Genomic DNA, 17,533 nt, shown 5'->3' with positions numbered 1-17,533 from the left:
TCTTATACTTTTTTTTTTTTTTTTTTGAAGTGGGTACTGGTAGTAATAATTCTGAAAGCATTTCTTATGCCCTATTTTGACATAATTAACTTTCTGGGAACTTGTAACTATTAGCATTTACACAACTTTGTTAGTTTGAAACTTTGGTCACGTTTTCTGCAGTCTGGTTGTGCTTTTGCATCTTCTGCAACAGGTGAAGATTTCTTGTCACAAAGTCTAATGTGTTTAAGGTTCCAATACTCAATTGACTTGCAGCTGAGGGTGGGAGGTGTTTATTTATTATTATTATTATTCCTAGTTGTGCACTGTTTTCTAATCTGGTCTGAACACATTGTTAACATCCCTTAATGATGTACCATACCGTGTTATTCCGAGGAGGTGCAAAAATCTGCCAAAGAAAAGAGGGAGCTAATGATTTGTTAATCAGTAGTGGGTTGGGGTTTTTTTTCCCCTTCCTTATTAGAGCTTCCTTCTTAACTATGTTAATACCAATTTATTGTATAGCCAGTGTAAAGTATGTGGTGTACTTTTTCAATAGAAATCTAATAATTACAATTCAATTTCTCCCTCCCTTTCCTGGCATCCAAAAAGGTTAGTATCTGCTTTAATATATATTTATTTCTCTATACAATAGGGCTCAACACAGAAAATCTAAGGGAAAAGGAAATAGTTTTAGATTTTTGTATTAAATATATAGTGAGTTGAAAAAATGCAAACCCAGTGATGGTGCCTTTTCGTTATTAGTCCCGGTGTTTGTAATACTACTTTCTTTTTAAAATGTTTGCTATGTCTATCAAGACTTTGAACAGAATACTGCTCAGGGTGCTGTTCTCTGTCAGCAGAACTCACTCCTGCTCAAGCAAGGCCACCTAGATGTTGTTGCCCAGGATCATGTCCAGAGAGTTTTAAACATCTCAAAGGATGGAGATGCCACAATGTCCCTGGACAGCCCTTGTCAGTGCTCACTTATCCTCATGTTAGAAGAGTGTTTAATGATGTTCCAATGGCACTTCCTGTGTTTCAGTTTGTGCCCATTGCCTCTGGTCACCACTGAAGACAGCCTTGCTCAGTCACCTTTGCAAACTCCCTTCAGGTGTTTGTTCATAGAAATCAATAAGATCCTGCCTATGCCTTGTCTTCTCCAGGCTGAGCAGTCCCACTCTTTTATCCTTTCCTTCTAGGAGAGATGCTGCAGTCCCTTCGTCATCATCATGGCCCTTCATTGGACTCTATTCAGTATGTCCATGTCTCTCTTGCACTGAGGAGCCCAAGTGTGGCCTTACCAGTGCTGAGCAGAAGGGAAGGATCTTCTTGACATGCTGGCAAAACTGTGCCTAATACAGTCCAGCGTGCCGGTAGCTTTCTTTGCAGCAAGGGTACATTGCTGGCTTGTGTTCAACTTGCTGTTCACCAGGATCCCCAGGTCCTTTTCCGCCAAGTTCTTTTCCTGTAGTAGCCCCCAGCATATAGTGGTGTGTGGGGTTGTTCAGATGAAGGAATTTGCAATTCTTGCTGAGCTTCCTGAGGTTCCTGTCAAGCTGTTTTTCCAGCCTGTCAAGTTTGTGCTGGATGGCAACATGCTCATCTGGCCTATCGTCACTCCCTTCGGTTTTTGTGTCATCTGCAAACTTGCTGAGGGTACGCTTTGCCCCATCACCCACGTCATTAATCAAGGTGTTAAACAGGACTGGACCCTCTATGGACCTCTGGGGTACACTGACCTAGTTTACTGACCTCCAACTAGGCTTTGTGCCACTGATCACCACCCTCTGGACCTGGTCATTCAGACAGAATTCAATCCACCTCAATGTCTGCCCGTCCAACTACTACAGCAGCAGTTTGTCTATGAGAATTTTATAGGAGACAGTGTCAAAGACCTTACTGAAGTCCAAGCAGACACTACCCACTGGTGTCCCCTCACCTACCAGGCCAGTTATTTCATCTTAGAAGTTTATCAAGCTGGTCAAGTATGACTTCCCGTCGGTGAAGCCATGCTGACTACTCCTGATTTTGTTGTCCTTTGTGCAAAAGGTTTCCAGAATTATCTGCTCTATCACCTTCTCAGGGATTGTGGTGAGATGAATGGGTCTGAACAGGTTCCCTGGGTCCTCCTTCTTGCACTTGAAAATAGGAGTGTCATTTGCTTTCTTTCAATCTTCAGTCACTTCTCCCAGTTGCCATGATTCGTCAAAGATTATTGAAAGTGGCCTTGCCATGACAGCTGACAGGTTCCTCAGTACTTGTGAGTACATTCCATCAGGACCCATAGGCTTTCTTATATTTATATATATATATATATATATATACATAAATATATATTCCATTTGCTTAAATGTTCCCTGACCCTCATCTTCCTTGCTTTAGGCCTTCCTCTGAGACCTGGGTCTCCTGAAAGCCAGTCTCACTAGTCAAGGCTGAGGCAAAGAAGAACCCAGCACCTCAGCCTCTTCCATGTCCTGTGTAACTACATCTCCATCTTATTCAGCAACGGGCCCATATTTTCCCTGGTCTCCTTTTGTCACCTGTGTACTTTCAAACTTGTCTTTGACATCTCTGTCCAGATTCAGTTGCATTTGGCTGTAGCTTTCCTAGCTTTTTCTCTGGAAGCTTGGACAATGTTTTTGTATTTGTAATGGTTTGAGAGCCCCAAAAATCCAATTCCCAAGTCCAAACCCCCCTCCCACATCTCAGCCCAGTGCGAGATGGGTTTTCCAGACAAAAACACGAAACTCAATATGGGGGGATTATATTACAGTGACTGTACAAATAAATATTATAATACATCATATGCAATCATAACTATCTTTTCTATGATAAAGCAGTATTTACAATGGATCAAATCTCTTTTCCCTCCAAATAAAAGTCCATGAGGGAAGAAGGAAGAGATCCTTTCTACTCTCAGAGCAGCAGTTTCTCTAGGACTGCAGTCTCTCTCCTTCCCATGCAGCAGCTGTGGGTGGATCTTTTATCGTTACACACGAGGGAGGCCTCCAGGCCCCTCTCGGCCCTTCGACTCCAGGTGAGGGTCTTTCTTTTCTGTGGGCTGTGTTCACCAGGACAAAGGTCGCTTCACCACGTCATATCATGAAGTGCAGAAGCCTTTGTGACGTTCCCTATCCTCAGAGGATTCAAACTCCCTTGCAGAGCGCCCATGCTCTGATCTCAGGCTGCTAGCTTAGCAGCAACAGGGGGTGGGGGGGTGTGTGAAGCCCTCCTCCACATCCATTCTGGCCATCCCGGTCCAGCTCCAGGATGCCTGAGCTTCTCAGCCCCTCTCTCTGCAGTGCATGCTGCATTTTAGGACTTCCATCCAGTAGGAGTCCATCTCCTCCACTTAGGAGGGATCTCAAAAGGAGTTTGGGGGTTTTGTTTTTTAGTTCTTACCCAAACTCTGTCTCTATAGGGCTTAGTTCTGCTCTCTCTCTCTCCATTAGAGATCTCTTTGTCTTCCCTCCTTGGCTACAATGCCTGTTTGCTGCTCCTTATCTTCTCTGGCTCTTTACAACTGTTCTCCAGTCAGTACTGTTCTGCCGCTGCTCCATCTGCTGCTCACAGTAGAGAAAAAAACTCCCAATTTCTCAACTACAGATACTTAACCCAGTTTAACACTGTTCCAAGTCCCTGTAGCCACCTAGCCCCAGGCTGGGGGGGGGGCCCAGCCCCTAGTGGGGCTCCTGCCCCTCTCCTCGTGGCTTTCACAACATGGCCACCTCTCCAGCTACAACTACATCATCACCTTCTTTTCTGGTCTGAGTGTGATATGTTTATATTTTGCAGAAGCGCTCATTGGCTCAACCCCAGAGGTCACCACCCCCTGGGGGTTACCATTTTATAACTTTAGGGGGAAAACTGGTTTTTTCCCCCACCACAGTATTCCTCCCAGGTTACCTGTCCTTATTTCTACCCTCTGTGCACTTCATTTCTGTGTCCAAGTTTTGACAGTTTGTCCAGTTTTGTCCTTGTTTGTCCAGTCAGGGCCTCCTGACATTTTTGCCTAACTTCCTATTCTGTGGGATGGGAATCTCTTGAGCTTGGAGGAGCTGATCCTTGAATACTAACCACCTTTTTTGGGCCCCTCTTCCTTCTCCTTATTCCATGGGACTCTTTCAAGCAGTTTTTGAAAAGGCCGGATCTGTTCTGATTTCCAGAGCTGTGAGCTTGTTCGCCACCCTCATCCCTGCTCTGAAGGTCTTGGACTCCACCATCTCATGGTCACTGCACTCAAGGTTGTGCTTGGCCTTCACATCCCCAGTGAGCCCATCCTTGCTTGGAGAGTATGAGGTTCAGCAGGGCAGCTCTTCTCGTCGCTCCTCCTGAGTAATTAGGGGAGGAAGTTGTCAAAGCACTGCAGGACCCTCCAGGATTACCTGTGTGTTGTTCCTCCAGCAGATACCAGAGTGGTGAAAGCTCCCCATGAAGACCAGTGCCTGAGAATGTGAAGCTGCTCCTTTCTGCCTGCAAAGGGCCTCGTGTTTGTTCTTCCTATGCAGGTGGTCTCTAGCAGACACCTGCTAAAATGTTGCCTTTACCTCTCCTCTCTTAAATCCACACACAGAAGCCCTCTGTTGCCTCCTCATCCATCCCTAGGCAAGGCTTCATGCACTCCAGCTGCTCTCTGCATAGAGGGAATGAATTTTTGGTTTTGTTTATTACTATTTTTATATAGATTGTTTTTATGTTGCCGTGGGGAAAATGGGACAGTCGCAGGATTTACCTTGTAAGAAATGACTTTACAATACAGCTTCATAAAAATCAAACATACTGATTCTGAGTAATAGTGCTGCTTCTTTCAATCATCCTCACAAAGGTATAGAAGTATGAAATGAGTAAGTTAGTCAATTTACATTCACTGAGGGAAATTTTCTTGTTGAGTATTCCAGTGTTTTGTCTTAGCATAAAAAGTGTTCCAGAAATGTAAAATTAGAGTAGATAATAGTTTCTGGAGAGGAAAGGACCGTTGTTAGCTTAATGTTGTTTCCATGGGTCCCACAGGCAAATCTGTTTTGACTCACTGAATGTTTGTGTGTAGAATTATAAAAGTAACTATAATGTTTTAGTAATTAAAACTAAGATACTGATGTGTTGTGTAGAAAGTGAGACTTGAGGGCCTGTGCACACAGGAACAGACATCAGAAAATCAGGTTAAAGAATCCTGGTGGAAATATAAAGTCTGTACTTCCATGAAAACTCAGTCACTTCTGTCTGCTATAAGCTTTGCAAAGTGCACTCTGTATAACAAAATCTTGTGAAGAATCCTTTGGGAAGTAGGAAGCTACAACTTTGTATGCACAGGTTATATAAGAAACGAGAATTTTCTGGAATGATTTATACTATGATTGGCAATGATTAGTTGCAGGCCTTTTTGCTGTATTACACAATTTTAATTCAAATCAGAATTTCTTACTAATATGTTAGCACAAATTCATGAGATGTTTAGATGAAAATATCTCCCTAATAAAATTCCATATGGCAAAAATTAACCTGTTACTTTAGGAGATTCCCAGTAATAAAAAGTGATGTATTGGCTATTTATTTAGTGCTTTTATTTAATTTTGCCAGGTACCAAGTGGAAGATGAGTCCTCTCATTTGGATGAAATGCCACTAATGATGTCAGAAGAAGGCTTTGAAAATGATGAGAGTGATTACCATACTCTACCAAGAGCCAGAATTTCTCAGAGAAGAAGAGGCTTAGAATGGTTTATCTGTGGCGGCTGGAAGTTCCTTTGCACTAGGTTTGTTGCATATGAGCACTTTTTATTAAAATATTAAACAAATTAAATAAGTAGTAACTTTGTATTGTGTGATGTGTGCAGAGTACACAACACATAATAATTTGCTTGTCATGAATCTTTTTGATTTATTTGCCTGCATTTTCCCTACCAGGACATTGCCAGCTGTTCATAGAAAAATCTCTCAAGAGCTGTTGCTGCGTGCTTCTCTTTTCTGCTTTGCTGACTTGCAAGGAAAAGGCTTCTAAGAGAGATCATGTACTAAACTTGTATTAATATGAGGTCCATGATCTGGCATTTAAACCTGGTTCTCACTTCTACTCAAAACCACATCAGGGCAGAGGGGTTAAATCTTTTACTTTTGAGGATGTTAGTGTGTTAAGTTGACAATATATAAATTTTATTGATGTTGCTGAAAGGAAGAAGTGTTTTCATTAACTAATGATTAGCTAACTCTTCATCTTAAAAGGTTAAAGTATAACTGGTGGTCTTGGAGTGAATTACAACTGGGATTAGCTCTTGTGATTTGGTTCTTACGTAGAAACTTTCTGTGGTATACTCTACTGTATGCAGTTGCCTTGGAGTAGTAATTTTCTAATGAATTGTTAGCAAAATTTCTGAATATAGAAATTGCTATTAGGATGATTAAGACTCTTCTTTTTTCTTTAATCCTGAATGATAAAATCTGAGAATCAGTCAAGTAAAGTGAGTCAAGTATTTTCAGTGAATTTAAATGATGAATGCTTTTTTTGGTGGATGATTTTAGAATCAATTTAGATAGAAGTCTTCACAGGTAGTTTTTATGGCACTTCAAGAGGCCTGATACTGTTGTTTTACCTAAACAAAGCTCTCTTTATACACCTTCAGTTTTTTGAAATTATGTCCTACAGCTCTAAAAAATATAATCTGCGTTGATTTCTTTTTTTATATAATAATTTAACAAAACCTCATGAATTATTAATTTTATCATAGGGAATAAGTGTTTGGAAAGTAAAAGGAAGGAGACAAGATAACAATGTTTACAAAAGCAGTGGTCGTATATGCAAATGGATTTTGGAAGCAATGTTTCTGTTACAAAACTAGACTGTAGTTTTTAGAAAAAAATTGTAAGTATTTAAAGAGGCTTTTAATCTTTTGGATGTGTCTTAAAGTTGAAATACCTTCCAAATAATATATTTTCTGTGAGTTCAGTTCTGTAAGTATTAGTGATTGTTAGTTACTGTGATTACATTCTGTAAGGTTCATGAAGACAGGTGGACCAGTGAAAACTGCACCCTGACAGTTACCCTGACAGAGGATTTACTCTGTTTGGATAAACAATTGCAGGATGAGTTTATGTTGGAACTAATTAACAATTGTAAGAGACTGTCACAAGAAAGTGTTATTAATCCTGAGGATTGCAAAATTTCTTGATCCTTCTTGCTTTTTAAAATTGAGAGGCACATCTCAACTTTCAGTGGAGCTCAAGCCTAGAAACTTCTGAACTTATTTGTTAAAATACTTGAACCATGTTTGTGATGGATTTTTGAGAATGAAAAGAGAAAGGAAATTGGATTAATTTTTTTGCTGCATCTTACACATATTTTAATGCTAATGTAGGTGTGTAAAAGAAAAGCTTTCACTAAGGAAAAGACCTTAGAGGAGTCTGACTCCTGCTTTGTTGAGTTCCTCAACTGAATTTGGACCCAGAATACATTCGGTCTTGTACTTATACCTAGAGGCTTTTTAATCACATTAGTTTTCTACAGTGGAATATTATAGGAGATAATTTTCGTTTTTCATGAAAAAAATAATGAAAAAATGACCACCAGATCCTAGGAGAAGCTTGACATTTCAGTAGGGTATTAACAGTCAGAGGATATGCTCACAGGAAAGGTGCAGATACCTGTTTAGATGAGATGGGGAAAATTACCTGGAAGGAAGGTCATCCCATGGTATCTTAACTACTGGTCCAGTCAGGCTGGATAAAAACCTCGTCTTGAGTGAGTGCCTCTGAGTGTGTAAATACCCATTATGGTTATAGGGAGGTTTCATCTGGGCTGAGAGCACTGTTGAAGCTTTGCTATTGACAAAAGTCAGGGAGGTACAGTCAGTGTAAGTTATTCTTTGTGATGGTTTCTCATTATAATAAAACGTTATGAATTTTTGCTGGGGCCCACAGAATACCTGAGTTTTTGAAATGCCTAAAGTTTACCTAGGATCATGGAAAAGATCATGCAGGAAGCCTGGAGCATACTGTATTATATAACTGTGCAGTTATTACTTACATAAAGTGTAGAATGAGTTGCAGTGTTTTTATGGGGTGTAAAGTATTGATTTGGGATAGAATTGTGTGTTGATGCCTTCATACTTGAAATGGAGAAGAACATCTGAGAAAACAATTTGCATGTTTGTTAGTGTATACATTTTATATAAACAACTGAAATCTATTTCCAGAAGACAAATTGCATTCTTCTAAGTGTAATGTAAGATTCTGAGACCCATTCAGTTAAACAGAATTTAAAATTTTACCCTGTTTTTATGGAAATCAGTATCTCATACCTGAGTCTGAGCGAGGTTGAAATCTCAACCTCCACATAGAGAATTTCTTTTTGTGCTTTAAACTAAATTATAAATTTTTCAAAGCTGTGACAGAAAGATGAACACAACAAAAGACTAGGCATTTGTCTGGAGCCGAGCTCAGGGGGCCCCTCATTTCTTTTGGGTTCTCAGTGAAAAGTCTTGTGTTTGTGTTCAAAATCACTTTACTTGTTACAAACAAACAAAAAATCCCATACCCACTAGGGGGTTTTGTCTGTCTTGCATTGTTAGGTTTAATCTCATTTTTGTGAGAGGAAGTTTTCCATCTCTTTGCAGCTTTAGAGTTTTATATTGTATAGATCTTGTTGCTACATCACAAACTGTTACTGTTTAATTGAAAAAGTTTCACCAGTTTTGCAGTAGCAAATATGGAAGGTTTGACAGAGTTCACTGTACTGGAGAAATGATTCTGTAAAAATCCTTTATCCAGCTTTTAACTTCTGTGTAGACAATAGACTTGTTGATCAGAACTGAATGGTGTGAATTTTATTTGCAAATCTGCAGCTCTTTAAACAGTTTTTACATTTGGAAGAAAAAAATCATAATTAAATCAAATGTTGTCTTTGATTTTGAACAAACTGGAGACTTAATTCAACCAATATAACTTTTAACTTCAGAAACCGCTTATTTCTTGCTTTCATAGCACAGTTAAAAGAAAACTTTGTGATATAGCAGCTGTTTTGTGGTTGTAATCATTTCCCCTTTAACTTACAAATTCTCTTCAAGCTTGTGAAATTATAATGCACATAGATCAATACTCTGGAGTTCTTTGGGCTGGATTGATTTCTTTCTCATGAGATTTACATTCCACTTGTTATCAAAAAACACTTTGTCCCTATGAAAATGGTGCCATTGAATGGCATTTCCATATGAAGTGAAGGGGATATCAAATGCTGGGATTAATTTGGGCTCTAAGATGGCCTGTACGCTTTCAATTAATCTGCAACGCATTTGTTATGCAGAAGCATGGGAAAATGCTGATCTTTTAAGAATGACATGACCACTGTGTTGCTTTTGGCCTGATTACTGAAGCTACCTGTTGAGTACAATAATTACAGTATGTTTTCTTTGCAGAACTAGTTTCTGCTACTTAAAACCTAATAAGGAAAAGCTGACCCTTGCAGACAATATAGAGCTTTTATATTATCTTCCCATTCTGATGAAAGTGCTGTTTGGTGAAAGATACTGGCAGTTAAGCTTGTAGGATAAAAGTAATGAAAAGAGAAAATAAAAAAAACCTTTATTACTAGAGCTGCAGAGTCAGTTGAGACTTTTACTTTAGCTTTTGACTTTGAGAGATATGCTCTATTTATGAAAAAGTTAAGGGTTCTTATTTAACAATTACTCCAGCTTTTGGTTTGTTGGTGGAGTTTTTGGTTTTGGGTTTTGTTTGGGTTTTTTTTAAGCTAGTTTTTTTCTTTTTTTTTTTGTTGTTTGGTTGGTTGGTTTTTAATTTAAATGTGGCGTTGGTTACTAATATGAAGACTGCTTATTGCTCCTTCAAATTAAAAAAAGTACATTAGGAAGCAGGTTAGTAAAAAACCATTTAATAGATATACCTTGAAGTTCTTTTATAAATTACTATATTTTTCATATATGCAATCTGTTGTATTGATATAGACAACACAGCTTACACCTGGCTTAAGGTAAAAGCTTTCTTTGCATATGTTGAATTTTCTGGTCAAGACCATTTGAAATACAAACTTAAATGAGGGATGTGATTTATATATTTTTTTTTTTTTAATTACTGGATCCTTAGTGTAAGATGTGGTTTTACAAAAGAGTTCGGTAAAATCTGAAGTATGTCTTGACTGTGTGACATCTTACATTACGGTTTTAGGCCATTTGAAGCTCAGAGAATGCTACTCTGATTTATCATATAAATTTACTGGGTACAAAAACCCATTAAAGGGTCTATACCCTTGCACAAAAATATTTTCTGTATTGGGGAATGTTAATTCAAGAACAGATTAGGTATTTGTTGGAAGTTGATAATCTTGAGTTTCAAAAATACTGGGTAGACTTCATTGTTGTTAAAAATCTGAATTAAAGTAAACTGATTAGGATTTCTGAGGTGAGCATGTCCACCTCTGATTCTTGCTGTAAAATAGCAGTGTAATTACTGCTAAGACTGTAAGTGGCAGAATCTAACTGATTTTTACTTTTAAGGTAGTAAAGCTCATCTGAACCATGAAAATACCGATTTGGGCATAACCTGTAATATTTTCATCATCTGCAGTTGTCTCGCATCTGAGAACTTGAGTGTTGTTAGCTCTGTGTCAGTCAAATCCCTTTTATCAAAGATATCTCAGTTGTTTCCCAGTCAGGCATCACTCTTGTGTCTGTACTTTTTGGCATTTGCTAAACTAGTGGTCATTATGGCATCTCTTGATCTGTAGTAAAAAAGGTAGTTTCAAGAAGGGGACAACAGTATGTCACTTTAGTCGAATGTTTAATTTTAGCAATATCTGAGGAAATGATTCTACAAAAGGCACTGTGCCTCATCAAATGTTAAGTCTGTTTACAGTTTAAATTCAAAAACTGATTTAAACAATTCATCATTTCAACGGCTGTCAGGGAATTTCTGTCTGTGGGATTGTAGATAGAAGCCGTCTTGCTTATTCGCTTTCCTCAGGAAAAAACTATTTTCCTTGTTACATTTTCTTTTTTTAATATACATCTAATCTATCTCTTTCGTGTCTCCACACCCTTGCCCTGGAAACTAAAAAGTTTAAAGCTTTAATGCCATGAGCAGTTTTATCAAGTGTAAATCCAAGTTGGCACTGAGTGGAATCGTTCCACCTTCTGCTGTAAGTACATAACCTGCATTGTTTCAACTACTGTTACAGTTTTTTAAAGATCAGTGACGGATCTAAGTCAAAATAGTCCCCTTTTATTCTGCATTAATTTACAGCTGGATCAGTTTGCTGGCCTGGTTTTCCCATGCAGTTGTGTGAGTATTTGTGCTAGCATAAGGGAAGGAGCAAGAATCCACACCTTGGTTATGGGGGAAGGCTGTTTTGGCAGCAGAAGTGTAGGTTCACAGCCAATAAACTGGTTGTGGAACCATGACATAGACAGACTGCAGTTCATTTTGCTTTAAAGACAAATTTAAGTAATGGTCAAGATAACTTGATTTTTCTGATTTGTGTGTTACTAAATAACTGGGCTGAATTTTGAATGTTGAGCGAACGCTGTTAGAATTTTTATGATTAAGTAATTCTTTGTTGCTGTTGTAAAGTGATTTGGGAAAAGTTGATGAATGGGCTTCTATTTGTAACAAAATAATATGCATGTTTACGTAGGATGAAACCAAATTGATGTCTATCCCATAGTGAAAGTTTCAGGGAGGAAATCTTACAAATCCAGCATTTAAAATTGAAGTGTTTTAAATGTCAGCTTGTGAGTATTGATGTAGTGGCACTTCCATAACAAAATGATTGTTGCTTTGAATGCTTTTATTATTGCATAACTTCTGATTCTCTTTAGAAAGAACCTACAACTTTTGAATTCCATTCTTTGGCAAAATTAGTTTGTAATAAGCATGGGATAACGTAGACTACAGACAAGAACATTTGAATTGGGATTGTGGCTATGTCAGCTAACCGTCAGCCTGCCTTCCCTGTGATAGTTGTGTGTGCCATGATTCTATAATTGTGAATAAACAGACTAGGAAAGGACCTTAAGAGGTTATCCAGGTGCTTCCTTGCCTGCACAGGATGAATTATACCTATCCCTTAACGTCTGATCTTACCAGATCTGTTCTCAGTAGTAGCAATTCCAGCCTCTCTGAGTGTTTCCTCCACCCTTGTCATTAAGAGTTTACTCAGTATGTGTCCATGTTATGACTACCCTGCTTATTGATTTGCCACAGTTGAAGTCTGTCATTACTTAATAATGGCAGACCTAGAGAATAATTGTCCCTCTTCTCTTTGCAGCTGGTTCTTACATACTTGAAACTACATTAGGTCCACACTCAGCCTTCTGTGAACAGCTCTGTTTCTTTTGCTGTATCTAGTAGTCAACCTGGCTTACTTTCTAGACCTGTAATTGTTTTCTTGCTCTTCTGTGTGGTCTCTGTTTTACCAATAGGCCTGTTTGTTGAAATATGGTATTCAGGATGGTATTGTAAGCTAACTGAGATCATGCTAGCAGTGGATTGAGAGAAAGGAATATGTTCATGACTTGCTAAAAGTATATGTGTCCATGCTGAACAGATACATGCGTTTTTTTGCACATGTATATCATTCTCATGCAATAACTGAGTCCTTCTCTTTTGAGCTGCTACCTACTATTTCCCAGTTCTGTATATCTGTAGTTGATTATTTCCTTGTAAATGAACTATGTTGTGCTTGTCTGTGTTTAACTGTGTTCTATCACTTCCAGATAGTTTTTCTAATCTGTCAAGACAGCATTGAATTCTGATCTCCTCTTTGCATGTACCCCTGTCTGTTCTAGTTTTCTTGTTGTCTGAAAAATGGAATATTCAGTAGTAAATTACCCAGTAAGTTCTGAATAAAGCTTTGTGTACCTTCACCGAAATTACTTTGGTTTTATACAAGCTACTCTGCAGTTTTGATTTTTCCAGCTCTATCAGTTCCAAGAATATGTTACTTAACTTTCTTTATGATAAATGTCTTGAGAGTTAAATTTTATTAGGAACATAGATTCATAGAATGTTTTTTGTTGAAAAGGACCTTTAAAGATCATCTAGTCCAACCTCCCCAGCCATGAGCAGGGAAAATTTTCACTAGGTCAGGGTGCTCAAAGCTACCAGGAGTCGAGAGATGACATGACCCAGATGCACTACGGCTTCTCAGAGGGAAAGTAGTTCCATTTGAGATGTCAGTGTTGGTTATGGTTTCTGTTTTCTTTCAGGTGTGTAGAAATACATGTAAATAGGTTGACTATACAGAATTAATCTAGGAAACAGTGCTGAGGTGATTGGGTTGCAGTTTTTCCCACTTTTTCTCAACAAAATTCTTTATCTTGGCTTGAATACAATTTATAGAAGTTTCCTAATGGTTGCCTTCTTTTTCCTGCATCAAAAATATTGCCAGTATATTCAAAAACCTCACTAGAAATTGTCACTTCAACTTCATTGACTGATGTAGCTGAAATCTGCTGTGACCAGTTCAGTCACAGCTGCAGTAGGTGCTCATGGGAGGCCTGTCTGCTCAGTCTTCCTGATTCCCTTGCCTAAAACAGACTCCCAGCATGACTGAAGCACCTCCCCACTGCGTTAACAAATGCAGATAAATTCTCCTTTAACATATGGCATGGTAAACCAGGTACATACAGTGTACAGCAAACCCACTTTTCTTTGCAAATGGTCTATGAGTAGTCTTTCTGCCCCTTTGGATAGTCCTAGCAAGTCTTAAGCTGATAATATTACATGAGTTGAGTCACATCCATATTTGTTCCTTGTTTTATGGCTGTCAGTAAATAGTCTGCTGAGCCTCAGAGGCATCATTCCATTTGCCGGCCTTTTGTTCCTCCTGGCTGTGATCTCATCCCATCATTCCTGTGTCCTTGTCCAAATTGCAGTTGTTTAGAGGTTGCTCTGAGCTCTTCTCTAATTCATTGTTCATAGTTTAAATCCTCTTCAGTAGATTTGTAAACTGGTTAGGCAAGGATGCTCTTCCTTTCTTCTGTGAACTGAAGTTCACCATTTGCACGTCATTGTGCAATATGTATTTACATAGTGGGTTTGGGTTTTGGGTTGGATTTTTTTTGGTTGGATATTTGACTGTGGCATTAGCAGTGGTATGGAGAAAACGAAGATTTAGAAATTATTATTACAAGATTTTACAAATTCTTTACAAATTACAAATTATGTGGTAATTGTATACAAAACTGTTGCAATTTTTTTAACTTTATCTAATGGAAGCCTTGTTTCCTCTTCAGTTGTAAGCATAATCTGAGTATCAGTGATACAAGATAAAGAGTTTAGCCAAAGGACTGTAAGATATGATGGATGAGTCATTTAATGGTTGGGGAATTTAGTGACTGCTAATGCAGTCTTATTAACCAGAATTTTTTGATACTGTGTCTGGGCAAGGTGTAGTGAAATTTGTGATTATTGTATTAGGATTCTCTATAAGGAATGTGCAGATGTTTATATATGTATGTGTCTGAATGAGTACTGTGTAATTGCCCTAAGTATTAGAACATCATGCTTGCTTATTTAGATGTGGCAAATATTTTTAAGCCTGTTTTTAATGGGTATTTGCCTTTAGGGGTTCCAGGTTTCAAAATGGTACTTGTATTATATATTACAGTAAATTTTTAGTTTTAAAATAAACAGTTGTCTTTCTTTTCAGTTGTTCTGACTGGCTCATAAGCTTTTGCCGAAGAAAGAAAGAGCTGAAGGCTCGCACAGTGTGGCTTGGGTGTCCTGAAAAGTGTGAAGAAAAATACCCCAAAAATGCCATAAAAAATCAAAAGTACAACATCTTTACCTTTATACCTGGGGTAAGGCTATTAAACATTTTTTGGAGATGGGCTGACTGTATGTTCTATAGTGTTCTTTGACTATTCTGCAAAAACATAATTTTATTTGCCCGAGTTGTTCTTTTTCTTTTTTTTTTTTTTATACTATATTTATATTTATATTTATCTCAATGTCTTCAATTAAAGTTGACAGTTGAGAGCAAGGTTGCTTTTTCATTAAATTGTTTTGTTTTCAAAGGGATATTTACTATGTTGCAAATGTGTATGATTGAGTGGTTGCAATTCAGTGAAGCTTTAGAAATTTGAGCCGGGTTTCCTTGCACTTTTCTATTTATCATTAGATTTGTAATCCTTTTTTAAAGAAGAAGCACTTCTACATGCAAAGCACTGACTTAAATTGAGAGGAGTCGAAAATTGCAGTTTAGTCCCATGGATATTTTCTCATACTCCTTGCCATTGAAAGCATAATAAATAATGTATTCTGAAATGGGCAATTCCTTAAAGGACAAAAACAACTAGCCTCTTCAATTTATAAGACAAGTAGGCCTAGTTTGGTGCTTTTCAGAGTTGAATTTGTTATTGCAGTTTTAAAAACAGCGAGGTCCTTTCATTTTGAATGCAATTCTCCAGGAAATACTTTTGTTGAGGAGTGGAAAGTTGACATTTTTTTCACTTTTTCCTAAGAAACCATGTTACTCATTAATTTCAACTTTTTGCCTGTAATATTCACAGTGTATATGAAGACAAAAGAGACATTACAGTTTATCCAGTTCATACTTTTAAAAAAACTTATAATGAAATTATAATGAAATATAGTAACATTATATTGAAATATAGTAACAGCAAAGGCATCTTTTGGAACTTCAGTAGTTAAAACCTAAGAATGTATGCTGCTGTGATATTATAAATTTTACTATTACTCTTTTACTCCTACTTTTACTAATAAAACCCAAGAGTCCTGTGTCTTGTTCTAGAATAGAAGCTGAATGTTTTGTACATTTAAATACAGATATGCTTTGTCTTAAATTTTTTATTTAAGTGATCATACTGGTTTATAAGAGTATTGATTCTATTCTTCTGGCCTCTTTGGTCCAAAGACTGACAGGTGTTTTCTAACACATTTCTTTATTAGAACAAAAAAAAAATTAATGGCCTTGTAATTAAGACTGATCTCCTGTCAGAGAAATAAAATGTGACTTATCACATGTGGATAAAATATTCTCATCATTATTGGACAAAGCAAATGTTTTCTTCCGAAGTTTAAATTATTAAATACACTGAAATTGGTTAAACCACGTATGCTTTCCTAAAGGTCACAACATTCATTAAGCATATAGTAAGCCATTGATTATTGTGACTAGAAATCTGCAGTGTAGATTACAAATCCTAAACTAGATTCATGTTTCCTATAGGGATCAACCATAGTTTGCAATTCCCTCTTGAGAGAGCACGTTTGTTCTTTATGTTTTAAAAATCTTGCTTTTACAGTATAGGCAGAATCAACCTTTTAATTTGGTGGTAGTATTTAAAAACTCAGTACTAACTTCAGAATTAAGTGACATCCTAAATATAAAGCCCAATAGTTGGTGAAAATTAAATGTTTTCTAATTTTAATTTTAGATATAAGTTAAGACTTTTCATTGATTAGAATACTGTGTAGCTATCTCTTTTCATGTTTTTCTACTAAAAGTAATTTGTAGGAAACATCATTTTATTGTTTCCAAACCTGTAAATATAACTAAGTCATAAATATTGACTCCAGTGATCTACTCTGGTTTACCTTTTCATAATGTGAAGTTTTCTCTTATATCTTTTTTTAACATTGCATCTGGCAATGGGTAATATTCAATGATTTCATATCCAAATACAAACTTTAAATAATGTTTAGATTAACAGAATTTTACTTACTGACTAAAAGAGCTGTAATATTTCCAAATTGTCATTTAATTTCTGGATATTTATACAAAATACTTTCTGCTACTACCTTTACACCAGTCAATTAAGTTTCTGTTTATGATTTCATATGTATCTTGATACACCTGCTTAGGAATTTTGTGAGAATTTCCATTAAAATTATCTCCTGTGAAGGGAAGGTTTTGAAGATACCTCTCCTGAACTTCAAAGCAGTAGTTTTATTAGTTTAATGTAGCTGGAGACTTCTCAATTTGCTTAACTAGACTGAAGTGCTTAGCTTTGTAATGAATGGATTCAGTCAGTGGTCTGCCAGGATTCAGAAGATTTGTAGGAAGGTGGTTTTTAACTCCCATCTTCTGCGAGATGGGTGCTCTTCCTGATCTGCACCTCCCAAAGTACTCTGTGGACTTTTTTTTTTTTGGCCTGGTGTATCAAGTGTTTGTAAACAGTTAAACATACTACTAGAAATGAGTGTATGAAATTCATGAGTATTAGCATAAGGTACAGGTTCAGTCTGAATGAGTTTCATTTTGGAAAAATGCTTTGACCCTTCCTGCAACTTCAAATGTGACTTTTTTAACTTTACAGTTTTGTTGGTAAATTGTGAAATACGATTCCACGCTCTTGAAAAAATCTTAAAGGCTGTTTAGGTAGTCTTTAGGTGAACAGTAATATAGCACTCTTGCAAGAAACTGGTGATTTTGAGGTACTACTTCTTTGTTATGCCTGCCAGAAAGACACTTCAAAATGAAGTTTCCTGAATATTGTTCTTGAGGGCATAGGTTTTTCCATAATTGAGTAATAATGTTGGACTTGTAAGAACAATAAATACCAATAAAATAACTTCCATTTTTGT

General features: G+C 37.2%; 1 protein-coding gene across 4 annotated transcripts in view; it reads left to right on the top strand.

Annotated features, from left to right (window-relative positions):
• The window catches only part of ATP9B (ATPase phospholipid transporting 9B (putative)), a 157,477-nt gene that overhangs the window by 10,242 nt on the left and 129,702 nt on the right, over window positions 1-17,533 (top strand). For all 4 annotated transcript variants that reach the window (XM_027662750.1, XM_027662752.1, XM_027662751.1 and 1 more), the window contains exons 2-3: window positions 5,560-5,733; window positions 14,634-14,784. In XM_027662750.1, the coding sequence (XP_027518551.1) occupies window positions 5,560-5,733; window positions 14,634-14,784 (325 nt within the window). The remainder of the gene's footprint in view (window positions 1-5,559; window positions 5,734-14,633; window positions 14,785-17,533) is intronic.

Source organism: Corapipo altera, unplaced genomic scaffold (assembly GCF_003945725.1).
Source record: "Corapipo altera isolate COAL_440 unplaced genomic scaffold, ASM394572v1 359, whole genome shotgun sequence".
Classification (NCBI taxonomy): domain Eukaryota; kingdom Metazoa; phylum Chordata; class Aves; order Passeriformes; family Pipridae; genus Corapipo; species Corapipo altera.
Note: the sequence above shows the minus strand (reverse complement) of the source record. Positions and strands in the feature narration are given on the sequence as shown.